Source organism: Electrona antarctica, assembly GCF_951216825.1.
Source record: "Electrona antarctica genome assembly, chromosome: 14".
NCBI classification, from domain to species: Eukaryota; Metazoa; Chordata; class Actinopteri; order Myctophiformes; family Myctophidae; genus Electrona; species Electrona antarctica.
This window is the reverse complement of record NC_136795.1, coordinates 35,260,608-35,273,514: the sequence shown is the minus strand read 5'-3', so window position 1 is coordinate 35,273,514 and position 12,907 is coordinate 35,260,608. Positions and strand designations below refer to the sequence as shown.

Below are 12,907 nucleotides of genomic sequence, written 5' to 3'. Positions count from 1 at the left end.
GTACTTACTAAGGTTATGTTGACTGATGAAGTGTAGCCTACTGCATGTATGGCAAAGCAGAGTCTATGGGTCACTGTGGAGAGCAGTATCTATCTAGAAAAACTACAAGTGTAGCATCCTGTACCTATTTATGACCACCACCCAAGAGGACTGTCCTACATGGTTTTGTATAGTACATTTTTTGATAGAATTATGATGCTACTGACCTGCTTCCTCGATAAATCCTGCATGATCAAAAACTAAAAGTTCCAGAAACAAATGTAATCCAGTAATTCTCGATAAACCCTCTGCAAAAGTTGTCATGGCGTCTGTATGTTCCCTGTGATGGTGTTGTTCTCTTTTGTCTTTTTGTGTTGTGGAGTTAACTGCCAGTCCCCTCACCCATTGACGTCTATAGAGGACGTCTAGAGGGTTTTGCGTTTGGGAAAGAAGGCTTTCCGAAATGAAGTGGTTGTTGTGCCCCTGCTGAACGAGGCACCCCCGAGGTTGAACTTGGTCTTCGCACTGACAAAGGTTTGGTTGCCCAGGGATGTGGTCTTCCTGCCCCTGGTGATGAAGGAGTCTCCCACAGCATATGTCGCCTTTGCCCTCTTTATTTTGGTGCTGCCCATCGAGACGTTTGTCTTCCCCTCGGTGATGCTGGTGTTGCCCATTGTGGCGAAGATCGTCTTCCTGACCCAGCTGAGACGGTTGTTTTCGGGGTTCACTCAACACAGCGCATCGCACACTCATGCAGCACACCCTGCCCTGCGAGCCCTTGGGTGTGATAGTAACAGCAGCTACGTTCCAGACCAGACCAGAAATGCTAAGCGCGGAGAGAGCTACCCCCGTGTCACATAATACTTTCGTTGAGCTGGAAAACGTGGGCCCTGGAAGGCCACATACCACCCATGTGTCCCTGTGAATGGACAGAGGCAGCCGTAGGTGGCCACAGCCTATCTGGAAGGACCAGGACAGTGGAACGATTGTCCCGTCACCACGACGACATTGGACAGCTGAAGGAGACATTGTTGCACAAGGGACAATCTGTGGTGACATCACTTTAATCTGAACCATTGTTCCCTATGTCACCTAGTTGTAAGACATTGCTACTGTGAAAAATGCCATATAGCATTCTTAAAATGACATGCACGTGTAAGACATGAGAAATAGAAGGTGGTATGTGTTCATATTTCTCATATATAGCTGAGCTTTTATAGTTCACCCTTATTATTTTCATATCTTTGCTTTCCTTTGAAATATGGGTGTGGCTCAGTGTTTTTCGTTTCAGATTTGTACACCATTTGAGTCTATATTTTCTTCCACCTTTTGCCAGTCTGATCACATTAATATATCTAAAAAGTCAAAGTTGTTTAATAACTAAAATAATCAAGCCAAGCAATGTTTAAGCATTGTTACTTTTATATGCACCAGTCAGTCTTCTTCCTAAAGACATATTTTCCAAATGATTTTGCTGTTGAACACACTGTAGTACGACAGCATAGTTATTTGAAATGCATGCAGACTTGGAAATATAGACCAGTTGAAATGCATGCAGACAGAAATATAGACCGGTATTAACAACATGCAAAATGAAACATGATGTACTGAATGAGAATCTTAGGAGAACAGTGCTGATGGCATGCTCTCTTGTGTCTCCACATACATCACACACACACAGCTCTGTCACACTTCCCCTCCCTGCCAGCAAATCCTCATCTCATTACCGGCATAATTTGAATAATGATCACAGCAAGGCTGTGGAAAATCTTTCTCATTTGAATGCAAGCCCATTAGGCTTGCAACTCATTTTGCACTTACACACATTGTTGGATATACACCTTTCAAAAGTGACAAATTCATTAAACATTGGTTTATTTACAAGCAACTCCTGATTCACTGACCTGCTAAAACGGACACGATAGATATCCCCCAGTTTTGAGTGTGTACACAGTATTCACGTGTGAAAATTCCAGTAGATGTTGCTGTGAGTTTCTTTTCCCCTTGTGAGGGTGGTTTTGACCACCGACACAGACTTGGTTCCATGGGTGAAGGTCACGGTTGTGATAGAGCTTGTGGTCTCGCCTCGTGTGACAGAGGTTTTGCCCACCGCTAAAGTAATGTTGCCCAAGGTTATAGTGGTTCTGCTCCAGGATATCGAAGATTTACCCCAGGAGAATGCGTACTTAGTCTTCAGGATCAAAACCCTGCCTTTAGTGAAGGATGTCTTACTCGACAAGTATGTGGTTTTCCACTCATCGTTTGTTTCATTGTCTGTTTTCGACTGCTTTTCCAATTTTGGTGTTTTAGACCTGGTCCCTGGAGTTCTGTCCATCGATCTAGGTGGTTCTGCGCTTGGACAAAAACGCTTTGCGGAAAGAGGTCTTGGTGGTTCCTCGAGTGAAGCTGGCTCGTCCCAAAGCTACAGTCGTCTTTTCTCTCTGAATGGTGGAATCTCCCATGGAGGTTTTGGTCACTCCCCTGAAGATGGAGGAGTTGCCAAAGGAAAGGAGAGTTTTTCCCCTGGCAATAGAGGTTTTACCTACGGCCAGGGCAGTCTTGCCCTCAGTAATACTAGTGTTACCCATCGAAACGGAGGCAGTGAGCCCTTGTCCGTGCCTCTTAGCAAGCACACCGCATAGCCTCCTGCCTCTAGTACAGCAGGGTAAGGTCAAAAGCCAAACTAAAGCGGTGGCAGAAACTGCCCTAAATAGATCAGACCATCGTAGAGGAGGGGGAGGGAGTATTTCATCATTCTTTGATTATGGTCGGTCCTCCTTTGAGAGACCCAAAGTGACCTGGAAGCCCGAGTGGACAAAGGCTGCAGTGCCGCTGACCGTGTCATCTGCCACTGGAAGAGACAGGGTGTTAATTGTATGGTTGTCATGGTAACACTGCCAAAGAACTGAAAGGTTACATTGTGCAGCACACAATCGCGGTGACCTCAGTAGCATCAGATGGCGCGGCTCCCAAAAACCTTACTTCTCGCTATTGTTCTGACCTTCAAATACAGTAGTACATTTGTCTTGGATGTTGGTGCTTGCACTACACTTTATTTTTACACATTGTATTGCCGCTCTCAGTCTCAACACATCAAAAGTCAATTTCCTTCACATAACTATATATAGTACAAAAATATTCTAATTGCTAAAGTGATGTTTTCTCAAGTCCTCTTTTTTTGTACTTGTCCAGATTCTCTGTGAAGACTCTCCTAGAGAAGTACACTGCAGAGCCTATAGATGACTCATCTGAGGAGTTTATCAACTTTGCTGCCATATTAGAACACATCCTCAGCCACCGCTTCAAAGGTAACACAACAGGTAACATACAATGCTCTGATGAAGGCTCTTAGCCGAAACATGTAAGCCTTCGTTTATTGATGTGTGCCAATACAAAAGGTGGAAATGTGAGTACTTTATATTCCATTGATTAGAACATTTGGATGTGCTACCTTTTGGGATTTTTTAGCTGATCAATACCAACTGCTTTGAATGTGTGGCGTATGACGAACAAGCGATATCTAAGATCACTTTATAAAATTGTGCAATGCTGTGTGAAACGTAATTATATTATTACCAGCGGAGTTGCATTGGGCTTATGTTTTTACTCTTCTTCTTTTTGTCTGTACATTTGTCTGTTTGAAGGATATTTCCAAAATATATAAACTAATTGGCATGACACCTTTTGGAATGGTTTTGCCATAGGTAAAAGAAGAACATACCGTATGAACTCTTCATAATTATTGGCCAAAAGGTGATGTGGCAGGGGAGGGTGAGGCTTCTCATTAAAAGCTGTGTAACTTCCAAAGATTTCATGAGCAGTTGAAGAAAGTTTTCTCATTTGGCAAAGAAGAACTCATGGGATGAAGAACTCATGGGACTCCTTAAAGGAGTGTAACAGCACGGCCTATAAAAAGGTGCATCATTTATTATCAGACAACATAACCCATTTTTTACTTATCTTCATATAATTGGTCCTCTCTGATGCGCATGATAAAATAGTATTATTTTTACACAGGTTTAATTTTTGTCTTTAGTTCAATGTTTGTTTCGAAAACGCCATTGATAATGAAGAGAAAATCTTCGCCGTCTTGTCCCTAACACAAACATTAAATGCCATTAACAATAAAGAGAATTTAATGTTTGTTTTGACACTGTTTGTTTTACATCATCATTACACGTAAAACATACCTGTATGTATTAAGTTTGAGTCGTTGTATTATACCGAATTCCCTCCTCGATGTTGTAAGATGATAAGAGCGCCCCTCAATTCACACGGGTGTGATTTTTATTTTTATTAAGGCAAGAACAATGGCGTCCATTATAGGATGCTAACTTTCCAGGAATAGAAAAGCCAGCAATTTCTACTAGCTTGGGTTCCCCATCGATGATGTCACTGGTAGGTGGGGTTTCTGAGCTGTAGACAGCCCTCCTCTGAGACACAGTCCGAGTAGACAACCATGGTAACATTTAACAGCATTAGTATGGACCAATTATATGAAGATAGGTTGAAAATGTCTGAAGTTGTCTTTTAATGGATTCATGTAACACCACAACATTTTCAGGAAAGGTACTGTATATGTCACAGACAGAGCAAGCAGAGAACTGGTTAAATATTCACTGCACTTGTTGACCTCCCCAGGCCACACCCGCTTCCATTTGTTTTAGGTCTCCACTCTGACAGCTAACAGACAGCTAATCATATCCATAATCTCTACACTATACAGTGTCTCTACATTGAGCTGTACTATATTCTATATGTGCATGTTAACCCATTTAGGCCTGACGTCGAAATTTAAAAAATGTCTTCTAAATTCTGAAATACCTCATTCTGTATCAGTGGTGCTCAATATTTCATGTCAAGGACCCCAAAAATATATGAAATTGGCTGGCGACCCCCATCTGAAAATATGTCGTGACGTTCGCTCTGAAAGAATATATAAAGATTTGCGCCACATTTTCGCGATTTTTGAAAAATAGCAGACCTACAAGCTTGTAGATCTGCTATTTTTCAACAGCTAAAGTAACATAATGCTTAAAACACCAAAAGGGGTTCCCTTCCCTTTTTTAACTGTGTGGAGCAGGTACAGTATGAGTCATCATCACTGTGTTTAAACCTTGGACCAGGTTCAGGAAGCTGGTTCAGCTCGGATGGCCAGCGCAGTTTTTGGGAATACATCCGGCTAGCATGCAGCAAGGTGCAGAACAACTGCATCGCCAGCATAGAAAACATTGAGAACATCAGCACATCACGAGCCAAGGCAAGGATGCTGTGTGTGTGTGCGTGTGCGTGTGCGTGTGCGTGTGCGTGTGCGTGTGTGTGTGTGTGTGTGTGTGTGTGTGTGTGTGTGTGTGTGTGTGTGTGTGTGTGTGTGTGCGCGCGCGCGTGCGTGCATGCATGCCTTTGTGTGTTGGAGTGGGACAGAGAGATGGGTGGGGCATAGAGAGATAGAGAAATCCCTCTGTTCCTACTCACTACTTTCTCAATCTGTGCGCCCCATTCTCTGCCCACTCTGTAGGGCCGGGCATGGATTCGAGTTGCCCTAATGGAGAAGCGCCTGTCAGAATATGTGGCTACAGCCCTGAGAGACACTCGAACAACCAGGTCAGATTGACCACAGCAACATTTAATAAATGATATGCCGTTTATTGAAAATATATCAACATTTCCAATTGGAATGTATTCAGTATCTTTCTTATATTGAATGCAGTCAAACTGAAACTTCACACTAGTACTCAGTGACACTGACAGCTATTCATGCGGCAGGAGGTTCTATGATGACGGTGCCATAATGCTGAGAGAAGAGGCTACGGTTCTGACGGGAATGCTCATTGGGCTCAGCGCTATTGACTTCAGGTGAAAACCCATGCAGTACTTCAGAGCAGTTCTTACCCTTTGAACCCAACTTCATAAGAAATGTTTTACACAATGTAGATACCATAAATCCCCAATTCCCCAAATGTCAATTTTGAGTGATGACACACGCACGCACGCACGCACGCACGCACGCACGCACGCACACATATACACACACATTTACACACACACACACACTTTCCACTAATGTGCTTACAAAGTTTTTTCTCTTATATTAAAGAATGGCATAATAATATCTTTCTCTGTGCAGTTTTTGCCTGAAGGGGGAGGTACTGGATGGCAAATCTCCAGCTGTGATCGACTTTACACCTTACCTGAAGTTCACCCAGAGGTGAGACAGACCCAGCTGAATTGTTTAAACAACCATAAGGACAACCATTATCTGTGCTGGTCTATGTGTGCCATACATGTGAAGACATGTGATTGATGTCGTAACACTCTCTTATGTGTCTGGTGTGAAGCTATGACTACCTGAGTGACGAGGAGGACAGACGTAGTGTGGACAGCAGTAACAGTGAAGAGAGCGTCCCAGAGCATCCCTATATCCCCCTGGTCACCGACGAAGAAAGCTGGAGCAACAAGTGTCGCAAGATGGAGCAGAGATTTAAGATTGTCTACGCCCAGAAGGTGACGACTACAGAGCAGTTGAAAATGTCTTACATGATGATGGAAAGTGAAGGGGTGGCGCTAATTGTACAATCGGTTGTTGCAGGAACACACTATCTGATCTAGTTAGTCTCCCTGCAGAACAAACACCTGTCCCTGACCAACCTGCAGGAGTTGGTACCCCCGGCCAAGTAGGATTCAAACCCCTAGTCTCTGCGGTGCTGAACAGGAACTTTAACCCTGCAGTTACATTTCATTTCATTTTCTTTCGCTCATAGTGTATCACAATACAGTACAAATCATAATAGATAACAATTAATTTGTCTTTCATAATTAATTTGTCTTACATACAGTATCTGATACACCCATGACGAAAAGGAGCAGGAAGAAGAATAAATTCTTATAAATACCTGCCCCCTTTTCACTTAAAAGTTAGTTTACTTTAATGATTGGCGCATACACATGCATTTGTAACCATTGAGAAAGGCATAATAATACTCTCAAGGAAATTGGGAGAAATTACAGTACTCTGCTTCTGTATCATAGAAACGATACATCATTTGTATCACCATAATGTGTCCCCAATCACAGTGTTTGTATTGTTTCTATATTAATCCATTGATACCTGGAACGCATCCATGTCACGTTAGCGTTAGCGTTTTAAACATTATGTTATAATTTAGCTATTGAAAAATAGCAGATCTACAAGCTCATAGCGCGCCACCGAGTGGCGCGCTATGAACTTGTAGGTCTGCTATTTTTGAAAAATCGTTAAAATGTGCCTCAAATCTTTCCGAAAATTGTCATGATTTAGAAAACTTTTTTTTTTAATTTCGACGTCAGGCCTGAATGGGTTAAATTGACGTTTGTCCGTCAAACTGAGCCCATCTACCTTTGTGTTGTGGTGCAGGGTTACCTGGAGGAGCTGGTGCGTCTACGGGAGTCCCAGCTGAAGAACGTGGAGTCAGAGAACAAGCGCCTGAGAACCATGGTGGATGAGCTGACAGCTCAGAGCCAACAGGAGAAGAAGGAGCTTGAGGCTGTTGTCCTGGAGCTACAAGCACAACTGTAATTCACACATGTGCATGCACGCACGCACGCACGCGCACGCACGCACACACACACACACACGGCCGATATTGGCCTTAAACCAATTAATCGGTAATCGGTATCAGTAAAATATTATATCGGATTTAGCAGATATTTAATTTTTATTATAATTATGTTGAAAAATAAAAATAAAAAAGCCTGAGGAAGCTAGGGAAGCTTTCGAAAGAGTCAATAGTTGGAACATTTAAAAAAGAAATACTACATTCAAGCTGTTTATGTTGGGATATGGGCCAACAGTGTATCCCTAGTTTTGGAATAAAGAGGCATTGCTTTTTTCAAATTCAGCCTTTTTTCAGAATGGCCAAAATAATTATATATTTTAAATACAGAATGAGATCATATCGTCATCGGTTATTGGCCATAATGGCAATTAATTATATCGGATATCGATATCGGCCAAATTGTCTCATCGGCACATCCCTAACACACACACACACACGCTCAGGCACTGTAAAGCCCTAACCACACCAAAGGTTCGAGACGGTTTTAGCGTTGTCCCAGCGGTGTGATATGTCTTGTTGCACGTTGACGCACGTCGTTCCAAGTGATTCAACGTATGGAATTCAATGGCCCAAACCACACCAAAGGGTCACCATGCAACTCCTTGCAACCATTTGGACTTTGGACCCAAGGAGTTGCATGCGACCCTTTGGTGTGGTTAGGGCTTAATGATGAATTTAAAATGCATGTTATTTTGGAATGGCTGTCATGTGGGCGGCGGTGGCTCAGGGGTAGAGTGGCTGTATGGTAACTGCAAGGTTGCCAGTTCGAACCCGGGCTCCCCCAGAGTTAGTGTCGAAGTGTCCTTGAGCAAGACACTGAACCCCTAATTTCTCCTGATGTGCTGGTTGGTGCCTTGCATGGTTTCCGCCGCCATCGGTGTATGAATGTGTGTGTGAATGGGTGAATGTAATGCACAATCTATGTAAAGCACCTTGGATAACGGCGCAATATAAATGCACCATTTACCATTTTACCATGTATGTACGTAAATGAATGTGTTTTCCTGTGGGCTTCCATCAGATCATCCCTCATCCCCTGTGATTCTGCTCATCTGGCTAAGGACCTCTCCATCCCCCTGGTCAACCAGTGGTCTACCATTAAAAACAACCACAGTGATGTCAAGTTATTCCGCAGGTAAACCTTGATGTGATTGTTTCTTTTACATAACACTAAGATAGATGAATAGTGAATGTAATACATGTATTTTATTTTAAATCATTTGTTCACATAGTTCTATGACATGTAGAATTAGATTAGAGTCAGTATCACTGCACAACCAGGGCATGATGAAATGAACTTGTTTTGCTCCATACAGTTCAATACACAATTCAATTAAATTCAAATGAGCTTTATTGACATGAGAAAACAAACGTTTACATTGCCAAAGCAAATGTCACAAATACAATACAATAAAAACTGTTGAAAATGGGGAAAGTATATACAGTTGGAGGGGGTACAGCATTTAACAGAGCTATGTCACATTGCATCGTTATATACATGTTATAACAGGGTATAAAGCTTTTTTTTTTAAATAGTATACAGGAAAAACTCAGATTTAAGATCTGTTTAAAGGTAGCAGCTCTGTTTACATGTGCAAGGTCCAGCGGTCTACTTGGTACAGATAGTAGTCCTTAGGGTGGTTGTATTCCATTGGCTATCCTTCTTTTGTCACAACAGTTCACAAATCTTGCTGCTGTGTTTGCACATTGTTGTATTTCTCCCAATAGTTATGGGAGTTTTTTTGTCATTGGTCATAGTTTCAAACTCACGGTGTGTGTGTGTGTGTGTGTGTGTGTGTGTGTGTGTGTGTGTGTGTGTGTGTGTGTGTGTGTGTGTGTGTGTGTGTGTGTGTGTGTGTGTGTGTGTGTGTGTGTGTGTGTGTGTGTGTGTGTGTGTGTGTGTGTGTAATCTGTGGGAAGTATGTGTCTCTGATGTCTTGGTATAGTGGGCAGGTGGTTAGAAAGTGTAGCTCTGTTTCCACCACATTTTGTGTGCAGTGGGTGCATAGTCTGTCTTCCCTTGGGAGCGGGGTCTGTCTGTGGCGGCCTTTCTCTATTGCAAGGCTGTGTTCACTGAGTCTGTACCTAGTCAATGCTTTCCTAACTTTTGGGTCTTTTACCGTGTTCAGGTATTCAGCCAATGTATATTATCTTATTTAGTGATAGATAGCATTCCATTTTGCTTTGGTTTTGGGTAGTCTCTTTCCAGTATGCCAGGTAGCTTTCTTTTTTGAGTGGTGCAACCACTCCAACGAACAGCAATGTCCGTTTGTGTGTGACTATGTGTGTGACCAGTACCAATGAGTACCAAAAGTGGCGCTGTTGTGCCAGAAACGGAGAGAGAGATATAGTGCTGCATGTTGCCTGCTAATGAGAGAGAGAGAGGGGGGGGGGGGGGGGGGGATTTGCACCACTCAGTTCACACGGGTGTGATTTTTTCTTATAATCTGGTCCAATGGGTTTTCCGTCTTGTGGTTGTGCTTGCGTTTGTGTATATAGTCCCTGGACCAGCTGACTAAGGGCGCATCTCTGTAGGTTTTCTCCGTGATTGAGGGCTATGTTATGGAGCGTGTCTGGGTTGCTTTCTTTTAGGTGGTCATGAAATGTAAGTGCTCTTTTCTTTATTTTGATGATGAGTGGGTATCTCCCTAATTCTGCCCTGCAAGCATTGTTTGTTGTTTTCTGTTGGGTGCGGAGGATGGATTTGCAGAGTTCTGTGTGCAGAGTCTCAGTTTGGTGTTTATCCCATTTTTCGGGTTCTTGGTTGGTAAGGGGACCCCAGATCTCACAACAAGGGAGATGGGTTCTATGACAGAGTCTAATATCTTTAACCAGATTTTTTTGGGATGTCTATCTTAACATTCCTTTTGATGGCATAGAAAGCCATTCTTGCCTTTTCTCTCAGGTCGTTTGCAGCTTAACTATACGTAGACACCAAAATACACAACCTTAATTAGATCAAAACTGAACAGACAGCACAAGTTGCAAAATGAGTACAGACATTGTTCAACAAACATATGTACATATTCAGGAGGAGTTTCCACAGTTTGGAACAGCTGTCTGCAGATATCAGCCTGAACTCAGACTCCCAAAAGACAGATGGGAAACAGAACGGAGACGCTGCCTGGTCCTCAGCAGGTATGAAATCTTTGAGAATACTTATAATATGATACAGTTTATTCATGCGTTTACAGCATGTACATATGTCCGGACCGTGATGCAGTGTGTCAAAACAACACACAGATGCCATCTGTATTTCGTGGACTGAAACAAACTCCCCAACACAACACCAACACATACTGTACACATCATTCAGAGGCATTCACACAACCATGTGTACGTACGCACACATACAAAGGCATGCTTGAGGTTTGTGTGTGGAGTGTATTTGTGTGGGAGTTTCAAGTTATGCTGGACTCAAACTCCATTCAACGAGACAAGGTTTTATTGTACAATTTACAATTACAGTTTAGGCATTTAGCAGTTGATCTTATCCAGAGCGAGCAAGATTGGTAAGTGGAATGAAACCTAGTCAACAGATGACAGGGACAATTGATAAGTAAATAGAGTGCAAAGAAAAAAATGTAATGCTAAAAGTAACTAGGATACCAGGTAAACATCAAACCTAGCAACTGTCTAAAGTCTAAACTGCATGCTACAGTAAATATTATAGCCTACTTTTAATCTACATAACATGTGCATAGTTATATGTCTTCCATTCTCTTCCTCCAGGAAAAGACTGTACCCCTTCAATGCTGGGCCTGTGTGGCTCTCTGGCATCTTTGCCAAGCTCCAAGTCCTTGGCTAGCCTCAAATCCAGCGAGTGCTTGGTCAATATTAGCACTGACCCCAGCCCTGCAATCTCTCCCAGCTAGGAGGTACAGAACAACAGTGCTATCAGCTGTGTCGAGACCACAGCCAAGATAAAGCATAATTTATACTCTGTCGTACACCATCATCTTCAAGTGAATAAAACGCAATGCCATGGTCGTACAACGAAGCATAAATTAGGCTTAAGAGCCAGCCTCAACCCCCCACTGGCCTGTCTGCCTGGCGATGCTGCACTGACCGTGACTAAACCACCTAGCTATAGCCACTGCTTTGTATCATTATCAGTTCCTGTCATCAAACTCTCAACTATGCTCTACATCCCAGTGGTACCATGAGAATAGAAGGCAATCTCCAATCAGTCACCACCTCTGGATTTTTCTTCAAATGGATGTAATATTTTGACAAAGCTCAAAGGATGTACATTCTTTGGCTTTGTCCTTGCTTTTTCTTTTTTTTGCAGAACTTCAGATGAAAAAGAAGAAATACATGCACATCCAAACTCTGGATTGGGCAGGTGCTGAGTGAAAAATAAAACTAAGGAAAATTAACAAATGCTTGCACACTGCTGGGCTCCATTTGAAGGAACGTATTAATTACAACCTGAAAGTGCTGTGTGACATTTCGGGCTACACGACCGAAGCACTTTCCGGGTGCAATAAATACTTTTCTTCAAATGGAGCCCAGCACTGTGTGAGCATGTGTTCATTTTACTTCAGGACATTCTAAACTAAAGCATCCATTTACCTACTGTATTTAAAGCCTTCTCCTACCCTGGTCCTTCTCTTAGTGTCTTCATTCATCCCATTGCTTTGTTTGTGCGTCAGTGTGCCCTTGTTGTCGGCCTGTTTCATTATATTTCTTGTCAAAATGTGACCATTGCCATAGTTACGCGTCTTTGGATGCATACAGAAGCAGATCGATAATATAACAGTTGATGGTCATATTCACAGATTAGGATTGAGAAAGAGAGAGTTTAAGATTAAGAAAGACTGACTGTCCTTGTGTTAAATTGATACTGATGGTGAGTGTGAGTGTTATTAGAATAGCATTAAAGGAAAATTATGCTTCAGTGAAAAGGTGGCATGTGACAAGTCACTCTACACTACACAGGGGGGGGGGGGGGGAGAAATCAAACAGTACTGTATGTGTAAATCTGTGCAGCATTAATTTATTGATCTTATCAAATGTTATGCTTAGCACCTCTGTTAGTAGACCTTATAGAGGGTATGCGCGTGACATCATCATTATACCCGGAAGTTATGCGGGAACGCCTACTGAGTGGCAAAAAACTACTTTCTGGCCATGACTGCCCATACATCCAACAGAAAATGATTGCATTACATGTTAAACAACGTTAAACTCACTCTGACACTCACTTTATGCATGCGCAATACCCTCTATTTGATTGAACTTTCCTGGATTTTGTTTTACGTGTACTTGTACAAATGTATTTTATTTGTTTTATGACCAATGTTTTTTGTTGCAATAAACGGCCTTTTTCT

General features: G+C 42.4%; 1 protein-coding gene and 1 long non-coding RNA gene across 4 annotated transcripts in view; one reads left to right on the top strand and one right to left on the bottom strand.

Moving 5' to 3' along the window:
- The window catches only part of LOC306936117, a 4,373-nt gene extending 3,526 nt beyond the window's left edge, over nt 1–847 (bottom strand). The window contains exon 1 of the long non-coding RNA XR_013791464.1: nt 207–847. This is a non-coding gene — a long non-coding RNA (uncharacterized lncRNA). The remainder of the gene's footprint in view (nt 1–206) is intronic.
- rundc3aa (RUN domain containing 3Aa) overlaps nt 1–12,907 on the top strand; it is an 18,310-nt gene extending 5,403 nt beyond the window's left edge. For 2 of the 3 annotated variants that reach the window (XM_079519567.1, XM_079519566.1), the window contains exons 3-12: nt 3,172–3,299; nt 5,106–5,239; nt 5,498–5,583; nt 5,746–5,835; nt 6,107–6,187; nt 6,318–6,483; nt 7,373–7,530; nt 8,596–8,709; nt 10,606–10,712; nt 11,307–12,907. In XM_079519567.1, coding sequence (XP_079375693.1) covers nt 3,172–3,299; nt 5,106–5,239; nt 5,498–5,583; nt 5,746–5,835; nt 6,107–6,187; nt 6,318–6,483; nt 7,373–7,530; nt 8,596–8,709; nt 10,606–10,712; nt 11,307–11,449 — 1,207 coding nt within the window. In that variant the 3' untranslated portion in view covers nt 11,450–12,907. The remainder of the gene's footprint in view (nt 1–3,171; nt 3,300–5,105; nt 5,240–5,497; nt 5,584–5,745; nt 5,836–6,106; nt 6,188–6,317; nt 6,484–7,372; nt 7,531–8,595; nt 8,710–10,605; nt 10,713–11,306) is intronic. The other variant, XM_079519568.1, reaches the window with a different exon arrangement.